The sequence below is a fragment of the Pan troglodytes genome, chromosome 7 (genome assembly GCF_028858775.2).
Source record: "Pan troglodytes isolate AG18354 chromosome 7, NHGRI_mPanTro3-v2.0_pri, whole genome shotgun sequence".
In the NCBI taxonomy this organism is placed as follows: domain Eukaryota; kingdom Metazoa; phylum Chordata; class Mammalia; order Primates; family Hominidae; genus Pan; species Pan troglodytes.
The window spans coordinates 46,240,183-46,255,604 of NC_072405.2; the positions used below are offsets into that span (position 1 = coordinate 46,240,183).

Genomic DNA, 15,422 nt, shown 5'->3' on the forward strand with positions numbered 1-15,422 from the left:
CCCTCCCGCCCCAAGCCTACCTACCTAACACCAGATGCCTTCCACTCCACTGGCAGGGCCATCTGCCAGGTCCACCCAGCCATAACCCAACCCAAGCCCATGCATGCTGACCAAGCCGTCCTTGTCTCCGTACTCACCATATCCTGTCTCCCCAACCACCCCGGCCCCCAGCCCCACCCCAGCCATGCCCCCTGTCCTCATCACTGCTTCTGTGTCTCCTGCAGCTGCTGGCTGGTGTGGCGTCCAAGCCTTGGCGCCTTCTACATCCCTGTGGCTTTGATTCTGCTCATCACCTGGATCTATTTCCTGTGCGCCGGGCTACGCTTACGGGGTCCTCTGGCACAGAACCCCAAGGCGGGCAACAGCAGGGCCTCCCTGGAGGCAGGGGAGGAGCTGAGGGGTTCCACCAGGCTCAGGGGCAGCGGCCCCCTCCTGAGTGACTCAGGTTCCCTTCTTGCTACTGGGAGCGCGCGAGTGGGGACGCCCGGGCCCCCGGAGGATGGTGACAGCCTCTATTCTCCGGGAGTCCAGCTAGGGGCGCTGGTGACCACGCACTTCCTGTACTTGGCCATGTGGGCCTGCGGGGCTCTGGCAGTGTCCCAGCGCTGGCTGCCCCGGGTGGTGTGCAGCTGCTTGTACGGGGTGGCAGCCTCCGCCCTGGGCCTCTTCGTCTTCACTCACCACTGTGCCAGGCGGAGGGACGTGAGAGCCTCGTGGCGCGCCTGCTGCCCCCCTGCCTCTCCCTCGGCCCCCCATGCCCCGCCCCGGGCCCTGCCCGCCGCCGCAGAGGACGGTTCCCCGGTGTTCGGGGAGGGGCCCCCCTCCCTCAAGTCCTCCCCAAGCGGCAGCAGCGGCCACCCGCTGGCTCTGGGCCCCTGCAAGCTCACCAACCTGCAGCTGGCCCAGAGTCAGGTGTGCGAGGCGGGGGCGGCGGCCGGCGGGGAAGGAGAGCCGGAGCCCGCGGGCACCCGGGGAAACCTCGCCCACCGCCACCCCAACAACGTGCACCACGGGCGTCGGGCGCACAAGAGCCGGGCCAAGGGACACCGCGCGGGGGAGGCCTGCGGCAAGAACCGGCTCAAGGCCCTGCGCGGGGGCGCGGCGGGGGCGCCGGAGCTGCTGTCCAGCGAGAGCGGCAGTCTGCACAACAGCCCCACCGACAGCTACCTGGGCAGCAGCCGCAACAGCCCGGGCGCCGGCCTGCAGCTGGAAGGCGAGCCCATGCTCACGCCGTCCGAGGGCAGCGACACCAGCGCCGCGCCGCTTTCTGAGGCGGGCCGGGCAGGCCAGCGCCGCAGCGCCAGCCGCGACAGTCTCAAGGGCGGCGGCGCGCTGGAGAAGGAGAGCCATCGCCGCTCGTACCCGCTCAACGCCTCCAGCCTAAACGGCGCCCCCAAGGGGGGCAAGTACGACGACGTCACCGTGATGGGCGCGGAGGTAGCCAGCGGCGGCTGCATGAAGACCGGACTCTGGAAGAGCGAAACCACCGTCTAAGGTGGGGCGGGCGACGCGGTAGACGGGCTGGCCACGCGGCTCGTTCCCCCGCTCCTCGGGGCCCTCCAAGGTGTCTCCGTAGTCAGCAGGTTGGAGGCAGAGGAGCCGATGGCTGGAGGAAGCCCACAGGCGGATGTTCCCCACTTGCCTAGAGGGCATCCCTCTGGGGTAGCGACAGACAATCCCAGAAACACGCATAATACATTTCCGTCCAGCCCGGGGCAGTCTGACTGTCGGTGCCCTCCCAGGAACGGGGAAGGCCTCCGTCTGTGTGAAAGGGCACAGCACATCCCAGGTGCACCCTCCCCAAGTACTCCCACCCCGCCTCCTGTCCATGCGGCCTTACTGGGGGCCATCAGCCTCACCAGCAAAGCAGAGATGAGAGCGTGGGAACTGTGTTCTTTCCTCCCTGCCCTCTACTGATTTCAGCCCAGCCCCTGCCTAGATCCTAGGTCCCTTTTCCTCCCGAGTTTGGCTGGCACGAGAGCTAGCCCAGCACATGAAGCAGGTGATGTTAAGTCACAAGGTGCTGCTTTTCAGATCCACTATGCAAGAGGGGAGGGTGGGGCCACGTGAAAGGCAGCTCTAGACATCAACCAGTCCTGGGGGAGGGGAATGGGAACCGGGCACAACTAGGAACAATGCCACCATTCCCACAGGAGTGGTACTTAAACCAGACAGCAGGGTTCAGAGGTGGCACACCGGAACAAAGCCGAGGCCCTGCACCTCAACAGCTGACTGCCAGGTGCCTGTGGGTGAACTGAGGGGAGTAGAGGGAGAGGGCAGGTGGAACTGGGGCAGAATCTAGTCATGCCCTAAAGCTAGTCCTGTAAACAATGGTGCCCCAGAAAGCTGCAGGTGGTGTTTGGAGAAGCAGTTACTTTTCAGTTACAAGACCCATCTCCCTAGTCTCAGCCTTACAACACCACGGGACTAAGGAAGAGCACTTCCTTGCCTCCATAAGGCCAGAGGAAGAACCATCCCAATCATTTGGTCTCCAGCTCCACAGTAGAGAGAAACCTACAAAATGTCAAACCAGCTTCCCGACTCCCAGGAGCTCAAGCCAAGCCCAGAGGCAGTGGCTGGGGTCCCTGCAGGTCATGAGGGGCCTATGCCTTTACTCCTTTTAAACACCAGCACCCATCTTTTCCCCAACCTAAAACCAACCACCAGCATTTCACTACAGGACCAAATGGAAACAGAGGGAACCCTGGGTCTTGGGAAGAACAACAGGAAACCAAGGTCTGACCTAGGGTTCCCTCCCAGTCTTCACATCACTCTGGCCTCATCACCAAGGTGACAGAGGACACAGGGGAGGGGGAAAACCCACACACACTCCTTGGAATGGGTCCTGTTATTTATGCTTGCTGCACAGACATATTAGAAGAAAAAAAAAAGCTTTGTATTATTCTTCCACATATGCTGGCTGCTGTTTACACACCCTGCCAATGCCTTAGCACTGGAGAGCTTTTTGCAATATGCTGGGGAAAGGGGAGGGAGGGAAAGAAAGTGCCAAAGAAAACATGTTTTTAAGAACTCGGGTTTTATACAATAGAATGTTTTCTAGCAGATGCCTCTTGTTTTAATATATTAAAATTTTGCAAAGCCCTTTGAGCTACTGCCTTAGTCTACCCACTGTCCTTTTGTTATGAGGTAGAGGATCTCATGACACCATACACACAAACCCAACATTGCCTGTGAATGCACGTAGGGCCAGAATTCCCCAGTTCCCGCTCCTCTGAGGGTTGATACTGCCGGGAATGCCAACCACTCCACAAGCAGAGGGAAGCCCCCTCAGGCCTGCAGGAGGAGCCGCAGCAGTGTGTCCAATTCAAACCAGCAGCAAAGAGCCTGACATTTTCCCATCCATCTATGAGGAAAGCCATCTCACAGAACATGGATATAGGCAACTTGCTCTCCCACACCAAGGGATGGGAATCTCTACCTATAGTCATCCCTGCACTCCTGACTTTACTCCAGGACCCAGGGTCCAACTAATGGCAGAGCCCCTCTTGGTTCCTTCAAACAAGAAAAGCAATACCTACGGACTGGTGTACACTTCTGTCCTTGGTTATAACAGGAATGTTATCAAGCTGTCAGAATAGGATGAAGTGCTCCCAGTGGATATCCATCAGGGAGGGTTAGGGACACTCGTGGCAGCCTGTCTAGCAGCCTGGGCTCTCTGAAAGTCCCTAACTTCCTGAGGGGTACGCAAATACTGTTCTATTTCACTATCAGAAATGTTCTCATCTCCAGTGACAGTGGAGACAGGGGGTACAGGGCAGATCCGCTTCGGGGACTTCAACATGCAGGGTGGCAAGAGAAGGGCAGGACTGGCTGGCCGCTTCCCCTGGGGTAAACCTAAGGAATTATTTCCCACCTCCCCTTCTCCCTGCCCCTGTCCCCACCCCGGTGGCTCCTTCTCTCGGGTCTCCACTTCTGCTGTCCCATCCCGAAAGGCCGAGCGGACCAGTGACTGGCGGTGCTGGAGAAGGTCACCGATGTGCTTCACCACAGACCGTTTGTCAAGTCTCAGAACTCGTAACCAGGCCAGCTGCTCAGCCATCCGCAGCAGCACAGCCAGCAGCTCCTGCAGGCGGGAGGACGCGGGGTAGGGCAGGTCCACATTTGCCAATTTACAAAATCGGGCAAGGGAACATGAAAGCCGATCTGCAGGCTGCAGCGACTGCCAAGCCAGGAAAGTCGCAGCAGTGATGACGGGCAAGGGATGCCTCCCGGTCACCAGCCACGTCTCATTTGCCAGCTCCACCAACTGCATTGTTCGAGACAGCATCTTCTCTTTGTCTTCCACGTATTTGGCTGGCACAGAAGGTGAAGCTTGGAACAGTTTGAAGCTGAAATAACCAAAATGAGGGTTGGATCTTAATGATATAGGGGCTGCTCTCCCACAGTGAGGAAAAGACAGCCCACTCAAGATGGGGAAGCTATTCTGCCCTCAGGAATACTCAAGCTCACTGGGCAGCAAGTTAATAAAGGTAGTGAGAGAAAACAGGGCGTCTTCCGCTTGTTAGGGAAAGGTGGAGGGATGGAGGAGAGCACAAACATTTATTGGGCGCCTCCCAATCGCCATTATTCTGAGTGCTTTACAACGTTCTCATTTAATCTACGTGCACGTGCACCATCTTATGTGCATGTATAGTTAAAAAACTTTCCCATAGTCATCCAGCCAGGCAGTAACCAAGCTTCAAATACAAGGCTATTTGACACCAACAGCCTCTGCTTTCAACGTTATTTATCAGAAAAAAGAAAAGAACATAGCTACTTCAAATGAGAAAAGAGCCAGGCGCAGTGCTCACGCCTGTAATAACTGCATTTTGGGAGGATCAGGTGGGCAGATCGCTTGAGCCCATGAGTTCCAGGCTGCAGTGAGCTATGATGGTGCCACTGCACTCCAGGCTGGGTGAAAGAGACCCTGTCTTTAAAAAAACTAGAAAAGACTTAGCTTCTAAGCCCAGTTATGTCATTAACTAATATACTTTCAGCTTCCTCTGCAGATGATCCTGCTGAGACAGAGCTGGGCATTCAGCCACAAAGCCCATGGCACAGCACAACTCTAGGAACTGCCACGCACAGAGCACAAAACATGAGTGGTGCAACTCAGCAGCCCTGTGCCAAGACTCAGACCTATGTTCCCCAAGTCATTAGGTTGCTGTGAAGGCAAAGGGGTTTGAAAATTATAGCATTCTTTGGCGGGGTGCAGTGGCTCACACTTGTAATCCCAGCACTTTGGGAGGCTGAGGTGGGTAGAACGCTTGAGTCCAGGAGTTCAAGACCAGCCTGGGCAACATGGCGAAACCCTATCTCTACTAAAAACAAAAAATTAGCCAGGCATGGTGGCATGCACCTGTAGTCCCAGCTACTTGGGAGGCTGAGGCACAAAAATCACTTGAACCCGGGAGGTGGAGGTTGCCGTGAGCCGAAATCATGCCACTGCTCTCCAGCCTGGGCAACACAGCAAGACTCGGTCTCAAAAAAAAGAAAATTTAGCATTCTAAAAATGTAAAACAATATTAAACTTATTAGTACAAGTTTAAACTAAAGATCTTTCTCCCACATCCTTTTACATGGGCTTTGGTAAAAAAGAGATGGCCAAGGCCGGGTGCGGTGGCTCACGCCTGTAATCCCAGAACTTTGGGAGGCCGAGGCGGGCGGATCACCTGAGGTCAGGAGTTCGAGATCAGCCGGGTCAACATGGTGAAACCCTGTCTCTACTAAAAATGCAAAGAAAAACAAAAAAATTAACCAGGCATGGTGGCAGGCACCTGTAATCCCAGCTACTCTGGAGGCTGAGGCAGGAGAATAGCTTGAACCCCGGAGGCGGAGGTTGCAGTGAGCTGAGATCGTGCCACTGCACTCCAGCCTGGGTGACAAGAGCGAGACTCCAAGAAAAAAAAAAAAGAGATGGCCAAAGGTCAAAGGATTCAGGTCTAAGGATCCATCCCATCCCATCCTACTGTCTCCCACCAGGGACGTACCTGCTGCAATAGGTCTTCACCAGTTCTGCCAAGCACAGAGATGGCACATCCAGTCCCAGGAGCTTCACTATCTGCATGTAAGTGCTAGAAAACACATCCAAATCTGCATACAACAGCGTGCAGATGGCCCCCATTGTTAGGGGCCAGTTATGCTGTCGGCAGGTGATTAAGACGCAGCACCCAACCAACACCTCCTTCTTTTGCAGCCTGGCCGCTCGGATGCCAGAGTGCCGATATGCCTGTTGGTAGTAGGCAACTGCGGTATCCTCAAATGTTGGTGGCAACTGCAGAACTCGACAAAGGTCTCTCACTCGCCGGAGACCTAGGAAAAACCCACGGCAAGAGTTAGAGGGGTCAAAGGAGCTATCGTGCAACTCCTAGAAAATTCTGCTAGGACTTACTTAGATCTGCTAAACTTGCCTCAGATATCAGATGCACAAATTATGTACCTTTCTGCATAGACAGGAGTGACACTTGGTATAGTCATTCTAAAGACACAAAAACATTTGTGTAAAGAAGTCACATTTCAGCCCACTAGTTTTTGCAGGCTGGTTTGATTCAGGGCCAAGCCCAAGTTTTATCCAGGCTCTTAGAGGCTACCTCAAACATACGTCTGATCAAACCCAAACCTTATACTGAATTGCTGCCTCTCTCAGAACCATCCCTATTTGTTTTATTTATTTTATTATTTTCTGAGACAGAGTCTGGCTCAGTTGCCCAGGCTGAAGTGCAGTGGCGCCATCTTGGCTCACTGAAACCTCCTCCTTCCAGGTTTAAGTGATTCTCCTGCCTCAGCCTCCCGAGTAGCTGGGATTACAGGTGTGCACCACCAGGCCCAGCTAATTTTTGTATTTTTAGTAGAGACGGGGTTTCACCATGTTGGCCAGGCTGGTCTTGAACTCCTGACCTCAAGCGATCTGCCCGTCTCGGCCTCCCAAAGTCTGGGATTACAGGTGTGAGCCACCATCCCCATTTTAAATTCCTAATTACCATTCTCTTCTACTCTACCTCACACCAGCAGTGCTGAAAATAGGAAAAGTGAAAAGCTGGGCTAGGCCACCAGGATAGTTTTCTTTTTTTTATTATTATTATTATTATTTTATTTTATTTTATTTTTTTTTGAGACACAGTCTCGCTCTGTCACCCAGGCCGGAGTGCTGTGGTGCGATCTCAGCTCACTGCAAGCTCCGCCTCCCGGGTTCACGCCATTCTCCTGCCTCAGCCTCCCGAGTAGCTGGGACTACAGGTACCCACCATCACGCCCGGCTAATTTTTTTGTATTTTTAGTAGAGATGGGGTTTCATCGTGTTAACCAGGATGGTCTCAATCTCCTGACCTCGTGATCCGCCCGCCTCGGCCTCCCAAAGTGCTGGGATTACAGGCATGAGCCACCGCGCCCGGCTCATTATTATTTTTTTGAGATGGAGTCTCACTCTGTCACCCAGGCTGGAGTGCAGTGGCGCGATCTCAGCTCACTGCAACCTCCACCTCCCAGGTTCAAGCGATTCTCCTGCCTCAGCCTGCCGAGTCGCTGGGACTACAGGTACATGCCACCATGCCCGGCTAATTTTTGTATTTTTAGTAGAGACGGGGTTTCGCTATGTTTGCCAGGCTGGTCTTGAACTCCTGACCTCAGGTGATCCACCTGCCTAGGCCTCCCAAAGTGCTGGGATTACAGGCGTGAGCCACAGCACCCGGCCTAGGATAGTTTTCTTTAAAGCCACTGTGCTGTAAAAGGTCAATTCTCACCTCGTTGCTGGCTGCGACTAACTTGTTCGTTTTCCCCTGTGCTTCGGGAATATGTTACCTCTGTAAGATAATAAACAACAAATAGTGTGCTTAGCCTTTATTCATCAGACCCCTGCCCTCCCACCACACAAAACCAGGACGCAAAATTCAAATCATTGAGCATCTGCTGCTGCACAGTTAAAGGCCCCATCTGGTTTTCTATGTCTACAAGCGGTTCCGAATACACAGAGACTGGGAAAGGTTAGGACTGCATTAAAGCAGCTCCAAGTGTTCCAAATTTCCAGTCATCCTTCCAGTACATTCCATACAGGCAATTTTCCTAGCAGCAGATTTTGTTGTTGTTTGTTTAAGGAGTTTCCCTCTATAGTCCAGGCTGGAGCGCAGTGGTGCGATCACAGCTCACGGCAGCCTTCAACTTCCAGGCTCAAGCAATCCTCCTACCTCAGACTCCTGGGTAGCTGGGATTACAGGTGTATGCCACCATACCTGGCTAATTAAAAAAAATTTTTTTTAGGCACTTGTCTCGTTACGTTACCAAGGCTGGTCTCGAGATCCTCGGCTCAAGCAATCCTCTCGGCTCTGCCTCCCAAAGCACTGAGATTACAGGCGTAAGCCACCCCACCCAGACAATGGCTGCAGATTTTGAGGGCTGCACTGGTCAGAAACTTGGAAAGCAAAGAAAAGTGATGTTTTGCCAGTTTGTGCTTAAAACTATTTCAGGGTAATAATACCTGCTATAATCATATCGGCAATCCTTCCACAATGATCAGACATGGCAAGATGAGTGGAACTTTGTTTCTGTCTCACTTATTCAATATTTATTACACGCACCATCTATGCCCGATACTAAGTGCTGGGAAAACACAGATGAATGGCAGCCCCCATCTCCTTCAGCTCCCTCGCTCACTTTAGGTCATTTTCTCTCAAATTAAGTGTGTGCGTTACAGTTAGGAGTATGGGGGGAGCGGGGAGACAAAAGGAATCTGATGTTAATCCCTCCACCGCCCCAGGCTGTCCCCAGGGCCACAAGTACCTCGGAGATTGCCCTCGTCGCTGAAGGTAGTGGTAAGGACCCCCTCGGTGACCACGCAGCCGCAGTCGGAGCACACCAGCTGGCTCTGCGAATAGTGCGAGTCTTCCACCAGCTCCGTGGAGCCGCAGTCGGGGCAGCGGCCTCTGCCTGGCATCTCACAACCGGCCCCAAAGCCGCGGAAGCCTTCAGAGACTCCTGGGTCTGCAACAGCAACCGTGAGGCAGCAAGAAGTAGGAGGGGACACTTCAAAGGGTTGCACCCCCGTCTTCCGGCCAGCGCGACGGCGGCATAGGCGGTTCCCTCCGCTGGGAGGCTGCGCGCCACTTCCGGTCTGTTCCTCCGCGGGCTCGGGTAGAAACGTGAGCTAGGAGAGGAGGTTCCTGGTGTGAACTGTAGCTGTCTGGTTTCCCTGCACTCTGTAGTTAGTTTTTGGGACCTAGACTGGGGTTGAATTTGGGAAAGTTTTTGCCTACATGGACACGTATAACAGACAGAAGATTGTTGTCACCCCTGAACAACCCTCCTTTTAAAGTCCTAAGGGAATCGCAGGTTGGTAATGAATGTTTAATTGGCCATAGAAGAAAGTATATTTTTTAAAGGGAGAGTAGTGGAGAGAGAGCGGGAGCAGGAAACTGTGTTCTGCTTTCCAGAGCTGCTTCCTAAAGCAGATTCCTTCCTCTCTTTACCTCCTGTTTTTCTCAACTGTAAAATGAGGAAGTTGAAAAAAAATCCAGAGAGGCAAACCCAAATGCTTTTGGAGGCCAGGCAGGAATGTCTAAAGGAGTTTGGAGTGAAAGAATATGGAGTGATGGAGACCTGGAGCGGCGCAAGCACGCAGATTCAGATGTTTTTTAAAAAACCTTGAGCTATCTGGGCGTGGTGGCTCACGCCTGTAATCCCAGCACTTTGGAAGGCCGAGGCAGGTGGATCACCTGAGCTCGGGAGTTTGAGACCAGCCTGGGCAACATGGTGAAATCCCGTCTCTACTAAAAATACACAAAAATTAGCTGGGCGTGGTGGTGCACGTCTCTAATCGCAGCTACTCGGGAGGCTGAGGCAGGAGAATCGCTTGAACCCAGGAGGCGCAGGAGGCGCAGTGAGCCAAGATCGCGCCACTGCACTCCAGCCTGGGTGGCAGAGCGAGACTCCATCTCAAACAAAATAAAACATACCTTTAAGAAGTGTCACTCCCTTCTTTTCCACACCCAGTTTTTACACGTGATATCCAAACCTAAAGACACCATCCCTTCCCTAAGAGACTGCTTTCTCAGAGTGTTAGAATCACTACTCCTTTTCAGAGACATCCCATCCATTCCCATGGGGATTGCTCACATTGGAGGGCCAAGAGACACAATAATATCCAACGGTCCTTTCTCTTCAATTTGAATTACTTTAGTATCATAACAGAAGGGGGCTTCAGCACATTAATCGTGGGTGGGATCCGGCAGTCCAAGCCCCCCCCCCCCCCCCCCGCCTTTTCTAGACCTCCCCACTAGCGTGAGATACAGGATGAGAGCTTATTTCTGGCTGTCTGACAGTTAAATATTAAGATACATTTGCACATGCGCACCCGCACACACACACCACTCAGAGACATCCATTAGTTTTAGTGTGGTTGACATTCTTATTTGGATGAAGAAAGTGTCCCTGAAAGCGACATAACTTGCACTGGGAACAGTTCGTTGCATGATCACACAGCAGAGCATCAGACTCCCCTCATCCCCAGTTGTGTGCAGATCTTGAACCTACCTTCACTTTTTTTTTAAGCGGGACTTTACAGAGCCCATCTACCTAGGACAGAAGCCTTGAAATCCTGCCTGACCCAACCTGATTGATTGTAAAGTGGAAAAGCAGTTTTATGATCCTGCAGCCAGCCACGGAAGGAGAAAGCTGGTTGTCTTTCCCAGTCACACATGATGTACTTACTGGGAGCCTAGGAGAGCCTGGTCCTCGGGCACACACAGGCTGGGAGGGGGCAGGGTCCAGGCCAGAAGATGGCGCCCTCTACTAAGATGTGTAAGTTTGGGGTTCTCCACTTTCTCAGGAAGAAGTCCATTTATTTGGGAAATGTATTTGCCTTGCTCCAGGAAATCTGGACAGACGTGGAAATCATCTCGGTGCCCTCTCCACTGCTCCCAATTCTTCTAAGAGTTATCATTCCTGGTAGTGATTATCTTATTTTTTTATTTTATTTATTTATTTATTTTGAGAGGAGTCTCACTCTGTCGCCCAGGCTGAAGTGCAGTGGCACAGTCTCAGCTCACTGCAGCCTCCACTTCCCGGGTTCAAGCAATTCTTCTGCCTCAGCCTCCCAAGTAGCTAGGACCACACGCGCCCACCACCATGCCTGGCTAGTTTTTGTATTTTTAGTAGAGACGGGATTTCACCGTGTTGGCCAGGCTGGTCTCAAACTTCTGACCTCAGGTGATCTGCCCAACTCGGCCTCCCAAAGTGCTGGGATTACAGGCATGAGCCACCATGCCTGGCAGTGATTATCTTTTTAACAGATGCCCCGAGTGCCCAGGGTAGGCTTGGCCAGAGCAGAAAGCTAGTCATGGGGAGGCCATTGAACAGCAGCCCAGCTGTGGTCCAGATGTATAATGCTGACATTGAGGCCAGAGTTCTTTGTAGAGGGGAGAGTAGAGGAAGGCACTGAGGAAGAGGAGGATCTGGCACCTGAATGCAGTCCTTTTCCTCCCTCGATTGGCTGTGTACATTCTAGTTCGTTGTTTGACTATCTCTTTGGATGGAAGTCTCTATGGGAAGAAGCTGGCTTTCTCATCCTTGTGTCCCCAGGAGTACCTCCTAAAGTGAGGGCTGGCATTCAGTAAAGAGGAGTTCAACTCCCGTGAATTCCTGTCCTAGGTGGGCCTATCCAAAGCACCAAATGGGCCAGGCACGTGGCTCATGACTGTAACCCTAACACTTTGGGAGTCTGATGTGGGAAGACAGCTTGAGGCCAGGAGTTCGAGACTGTCCTGGGCAACATAGTGAGACCGCAGCCCCTCTCAAAACAAATAGCAGGGTATAGTGGTGTGCACTTGTAGTCCCAGCTACTTGGGAGGCTAAGGCAGGAGGATCACCTGAGCCCAGGAGTTAAAAGGTTGCCATGAGCTATGATTGCACCACTGCACTCCAGCCTGGGTAACAGAGTGAGACCCTGACTCAAAAAAAAAAAAAGATGAAGAAGAAGGAGCACCACATAGAACCAGTTCCTCCGAAGCAGACCCATTTCCATCTAGAGCAAGTGACTGCTGAGAGCGGGCTGCTCTCCAGGCCTGCCTTCCAGCCTCAGCCCTGGGCTCCTCTCAGCTTAGCTGATGATGCTTTGCGACCCTGACCCAGTTTCACCGAGCCCTGAGTACAGCTCGCACGGTGGCACTGGGCCTGGCAGTTGCCTCAGGCTTTGGAGCCTTTCTGACTGGACTTCCTTCCCACCACTCTTTAGTGGGCACTTCCCGATGAGATAGCCTCAGGGCAGAGCATGGCCAGGGCTTCCCAAATCCCCGTGCCAAGCACCTTTCCTCACTCATATGCAGTTTCCCCTCTGCATAGTTTAGTCTGCCCCTCCCAGCCACTTCTCTCTGGGCTAAAGATTCACACGTTCAATTTCTTGAACTCCTAGGAACAAAGGCATCTGGTAACTCCAGGAAGGTGGTCACAGCACAGACCTGGTGCACTGCGTAGTCCAGGGCAACCTGACCTGGAACGCCTCTCTGCTGGGAGGCTGAGGCTCATCTGGCCTTATGGAAAGTCCTGAGAGAGGATTGAGTCATATGGCCTCCATTTTCCTTGCCCGCCCCAATCCTCCGCAATTCCAAGTGAATGATATAATGTTATATTCCTGCCCCTCAAAGTGATCCTAGCCTAGGGGTTGGCAAACTTATTCTTTTCTATTTTTTAAAAATATTTTTAATTAAAAAAAATTTTTTTTTGTAGAAACAGGATCTCACTATGTTTCCCAGGCTGGTCTCAGACTCCTGGGCTCAGACGATCCTCCTGCCTCCGCCTCCCAAAATGCTGGGTTTACAGGCATGGGCCACCACACCCAGCCATCAGACTTACCCGGCCATCATACCTTTTCTATAAAAGGCCAAATAGTAAATATTTTGGGTTTTTGGGACAATAGCTACTCTGTTGGAATTACTCAACTCAGCTGTTGTAATGTGAAAACAGCCATAGACAGTTACGTAAACAAACAAACGGTCATGGCTGTATCCAATAAAGCTTCATCTATGGATGCTGAAATTCAATTTCATATAATTTTTTGTTTTGTTTTAAAACCAAAGTTTATTCCGGCCAACTTATCGTACTGGTATGATAACAGCTCATAGATCAGAAATGGTCTGTTTTAAACCTTCCTATCCATATTGAACACAATGATGTTGAGGTAAAAGGGGCCCTTTCTTCTTCTTCTTTTTTTTTTTTGAGACAGGGTCTTGCTCTATTGCCCAGGTTGGAGTGCAGTGGTACCATCTCGGCTCACTGTAACCTCCATCTCCTGGGTTCGAGCAATTCTCATGCCTCAGCCTCTTGAGTAGCTGGGATTACAGGTGTGTGCCGCCACACCCAGCTAATTTTTGTATTTTTAGTGGAGACAGGGTTTCACCATCTTGGCCAGGCTGGTCTCGAACTTCTGACTTCAGGTGATCCACCCACCTCGGTCTCCCAAAGTGCTGGGATTATAGGCATGAGCCACTGCACCCAGCTGAGAGACCCTTTCTCTAAATGAAAATACAATACTTATCCTATGTACTTCTGGAGGGTCCAGAGATGTGGAAGTCATGTATTCGTAAGAATCGTATTAAACAATCTTTATTCGAAAAATAGTACCAATAGTACCATACAATCCTAATGCTATCTAACTTTAATAAGAGCAATTTCAGCATCAACTAGTGAACAGTAGCTAAACTAACAGAAATCAGTCAGAAGTGCTTTAACAGGAGCGGCACTGGCTGACATTCTGCTGGGTCTCTAGGTATTCAGGACCCAGGGAAAACAGAATCAAACCGGCAGGGGTGAGAGCTGAGAGCCGAATGGTCACGTTAGAAAGGCAGCACCCCGGCCTCCAGCAATGAGCAGAGTGACTCAGCCTCCATCTCCCGTCCCTCAGGAGCACAGTGAGCTCCTGCCCAGGACCCATTTCTCGGCTTCCCTTCACCAGACTCCCACCAGATCCCCACCGGACAATGGTGGTGGCCTCTCTGGCCCTACCGGGGACTGGGAGCAGGGAGGGGAAGGGTGGCTGACGGGCATGAGGTGAGCAGACAGCCTGTGGTCTCTGGGTGCAGCCTGGTCTGGCCAAGGCGCCTCCTCAGGGCCCGCCCCTGCCCTGGAACAGGCCTCTATATAATTTTCTTTCCCCTGACATGGAAGTTTCGTTGTGTCGCCCAGACTGGAGTGCAGTGGCATAATCTCGGCTCAATGCAACCTCTGCCTCCTGGGTTCCACCAATTCTCCTGCCTCTGCCTCCCAAGTACCTGGGATTACAGGTGCCCGCCACCATGCCATGCCTGGCTAATTTTTTTTTTTTTTTTTGAGACAGAGTCTCGCTCTGTTGCCCAGGCTGGAGTGCAGTGGTGCGATCTCGGTTCACTGCAAGCTCACACCATTCTCCTGCCTGAGCCTCCCAAGTAGCTGGGACTACAGGTGCCCACTACCACGTCCGGCTAATTTTTTTTTGTATTTTTAGTAGAGATGGGGTTTCACTGTGTTAGCCAGGATGGTCTCGATCTCCTGACCTCATGATCCACCTGTCTCAGCCTCCCAAAGTGCTGGGATTACAGGCGTGAGCCACCACACCCGGCCTAATTTTTGTATTTTTAGTAAAGATGGCGTTTCACCATGTTGGCCAGGCTGGTCTTGAACTCCTGGCCTCAGGTGATCTGCCCACCTCAACCTCCCAAAGTGTTGGAATTGCACATGTGAGCCACTGCACCCAGCCCTCCATATAATTTGTATGTGTCATGAAATACTGTTGTTTTGGTTGTTTTCTTTATTTTTTGGAGACAGGGTCTTACTCTGTCACCCAGGCTCCCTGCAGCCTTAAACTCCTGGGCTCATGCAGTCCTCCCTACTTGGCCTCCCAAGAAGCTGGGACTATAGATGTGCACCATGCCCAACTTATTCATTTTTTATTCTCTATTTTGTAGAGATGGTGGTGGGGGGCGGTCTCACTATGTTGCCCAGGCTGGACTCAAACTCCTGGGCTCACAGTATTGTGCCTCAGCTTCCGAAGTGCTGGGATTACAGGCGTGAGCCTCTGCACCCAGCTGACTTTTTTTGAAGCATTAAAAAAAAAAAAAAAAAATGTAAAAACCATTCTTGACTTGAAAAGGCTGTACAAAAACAGGAGGCAGGCTGTAGTTTGCTGACCCCTGTTCTAGGCCTGCAAGTCAGACAGGTTATAAGATCGAATCCTCTCTTAACAACTCACAGTGTGACTTAGGCAAATGAGAGTGCTGCTGCCTCTCTGGGTCTGTTTGCCCAGCTGCACGATGGAGACATTGACCTGAATGAGAATTATTAAAAATAGTACACCTCAGTGCTTCAAGAAGCAGGCCTTCCTTTTGCAGTCAAGGTTTAGCCTGAAGTGAGCAGTCCATAAGGACAGAGGCAGCTTATTCTCAACTCTGTGAGAGCCATATCAT

General features: G+C 52.1%; 2 protein-coding genes across 3 annotated transcripts in view; one reads left to right on the forward strand and one right to left on the reverse strand.

Annotated features, from left to right (window-relative positions):
* Positions 1 to 3,113, forward strand: part of ADGRA2 (adhesion G protein-coupled receptor A2) — a 45,978-nt gene extending 42,865 nt beyond the window's left edge. For both annotated transcript variants that reach the window (XM_016959331.4, XM_016959332.4), the window contains one exon: positions 225 to 3,113. In XM_016959331.4, coding sequence (XP_016814820.4) covers positions 225 to 1,494 — 1,270 coding nt within the window. In that variant the 3' untranslated portion in view covers positions 1,495 to 3,113. The remainder of the gene's footprint in view (positions 1 to 224) is intronic.
* On the reverse strand, positions 3,021 to 9,482 carry BRF2 (BRF2 RNA polymerase III transcription initiation factor subunit). The gene is made up of 4 exons (XM_001169914.7): positions 8,773 to 9,482; positions 7,740 to 7,799; positions 5,991 to 6,312; positions 3,021 to 4,349 (listed from the first exon to the last, which is right to left on the reverse strand). Exons 1-4 carry the CDS (start codon positions 8,924 to 8,926, stop codon positions 3,626 to 3,628), a joined length of 1,260 nt encoding a protein of 419 aa, XP_001169914.1. The 5' UTR covers positions 8,927 to 9,482; the 3' UTR covers positions 3,021 to 3,625.
* Between the last annotated feature and the right edge of the window lie 5,940 nt (positions 9,483 to 15,422).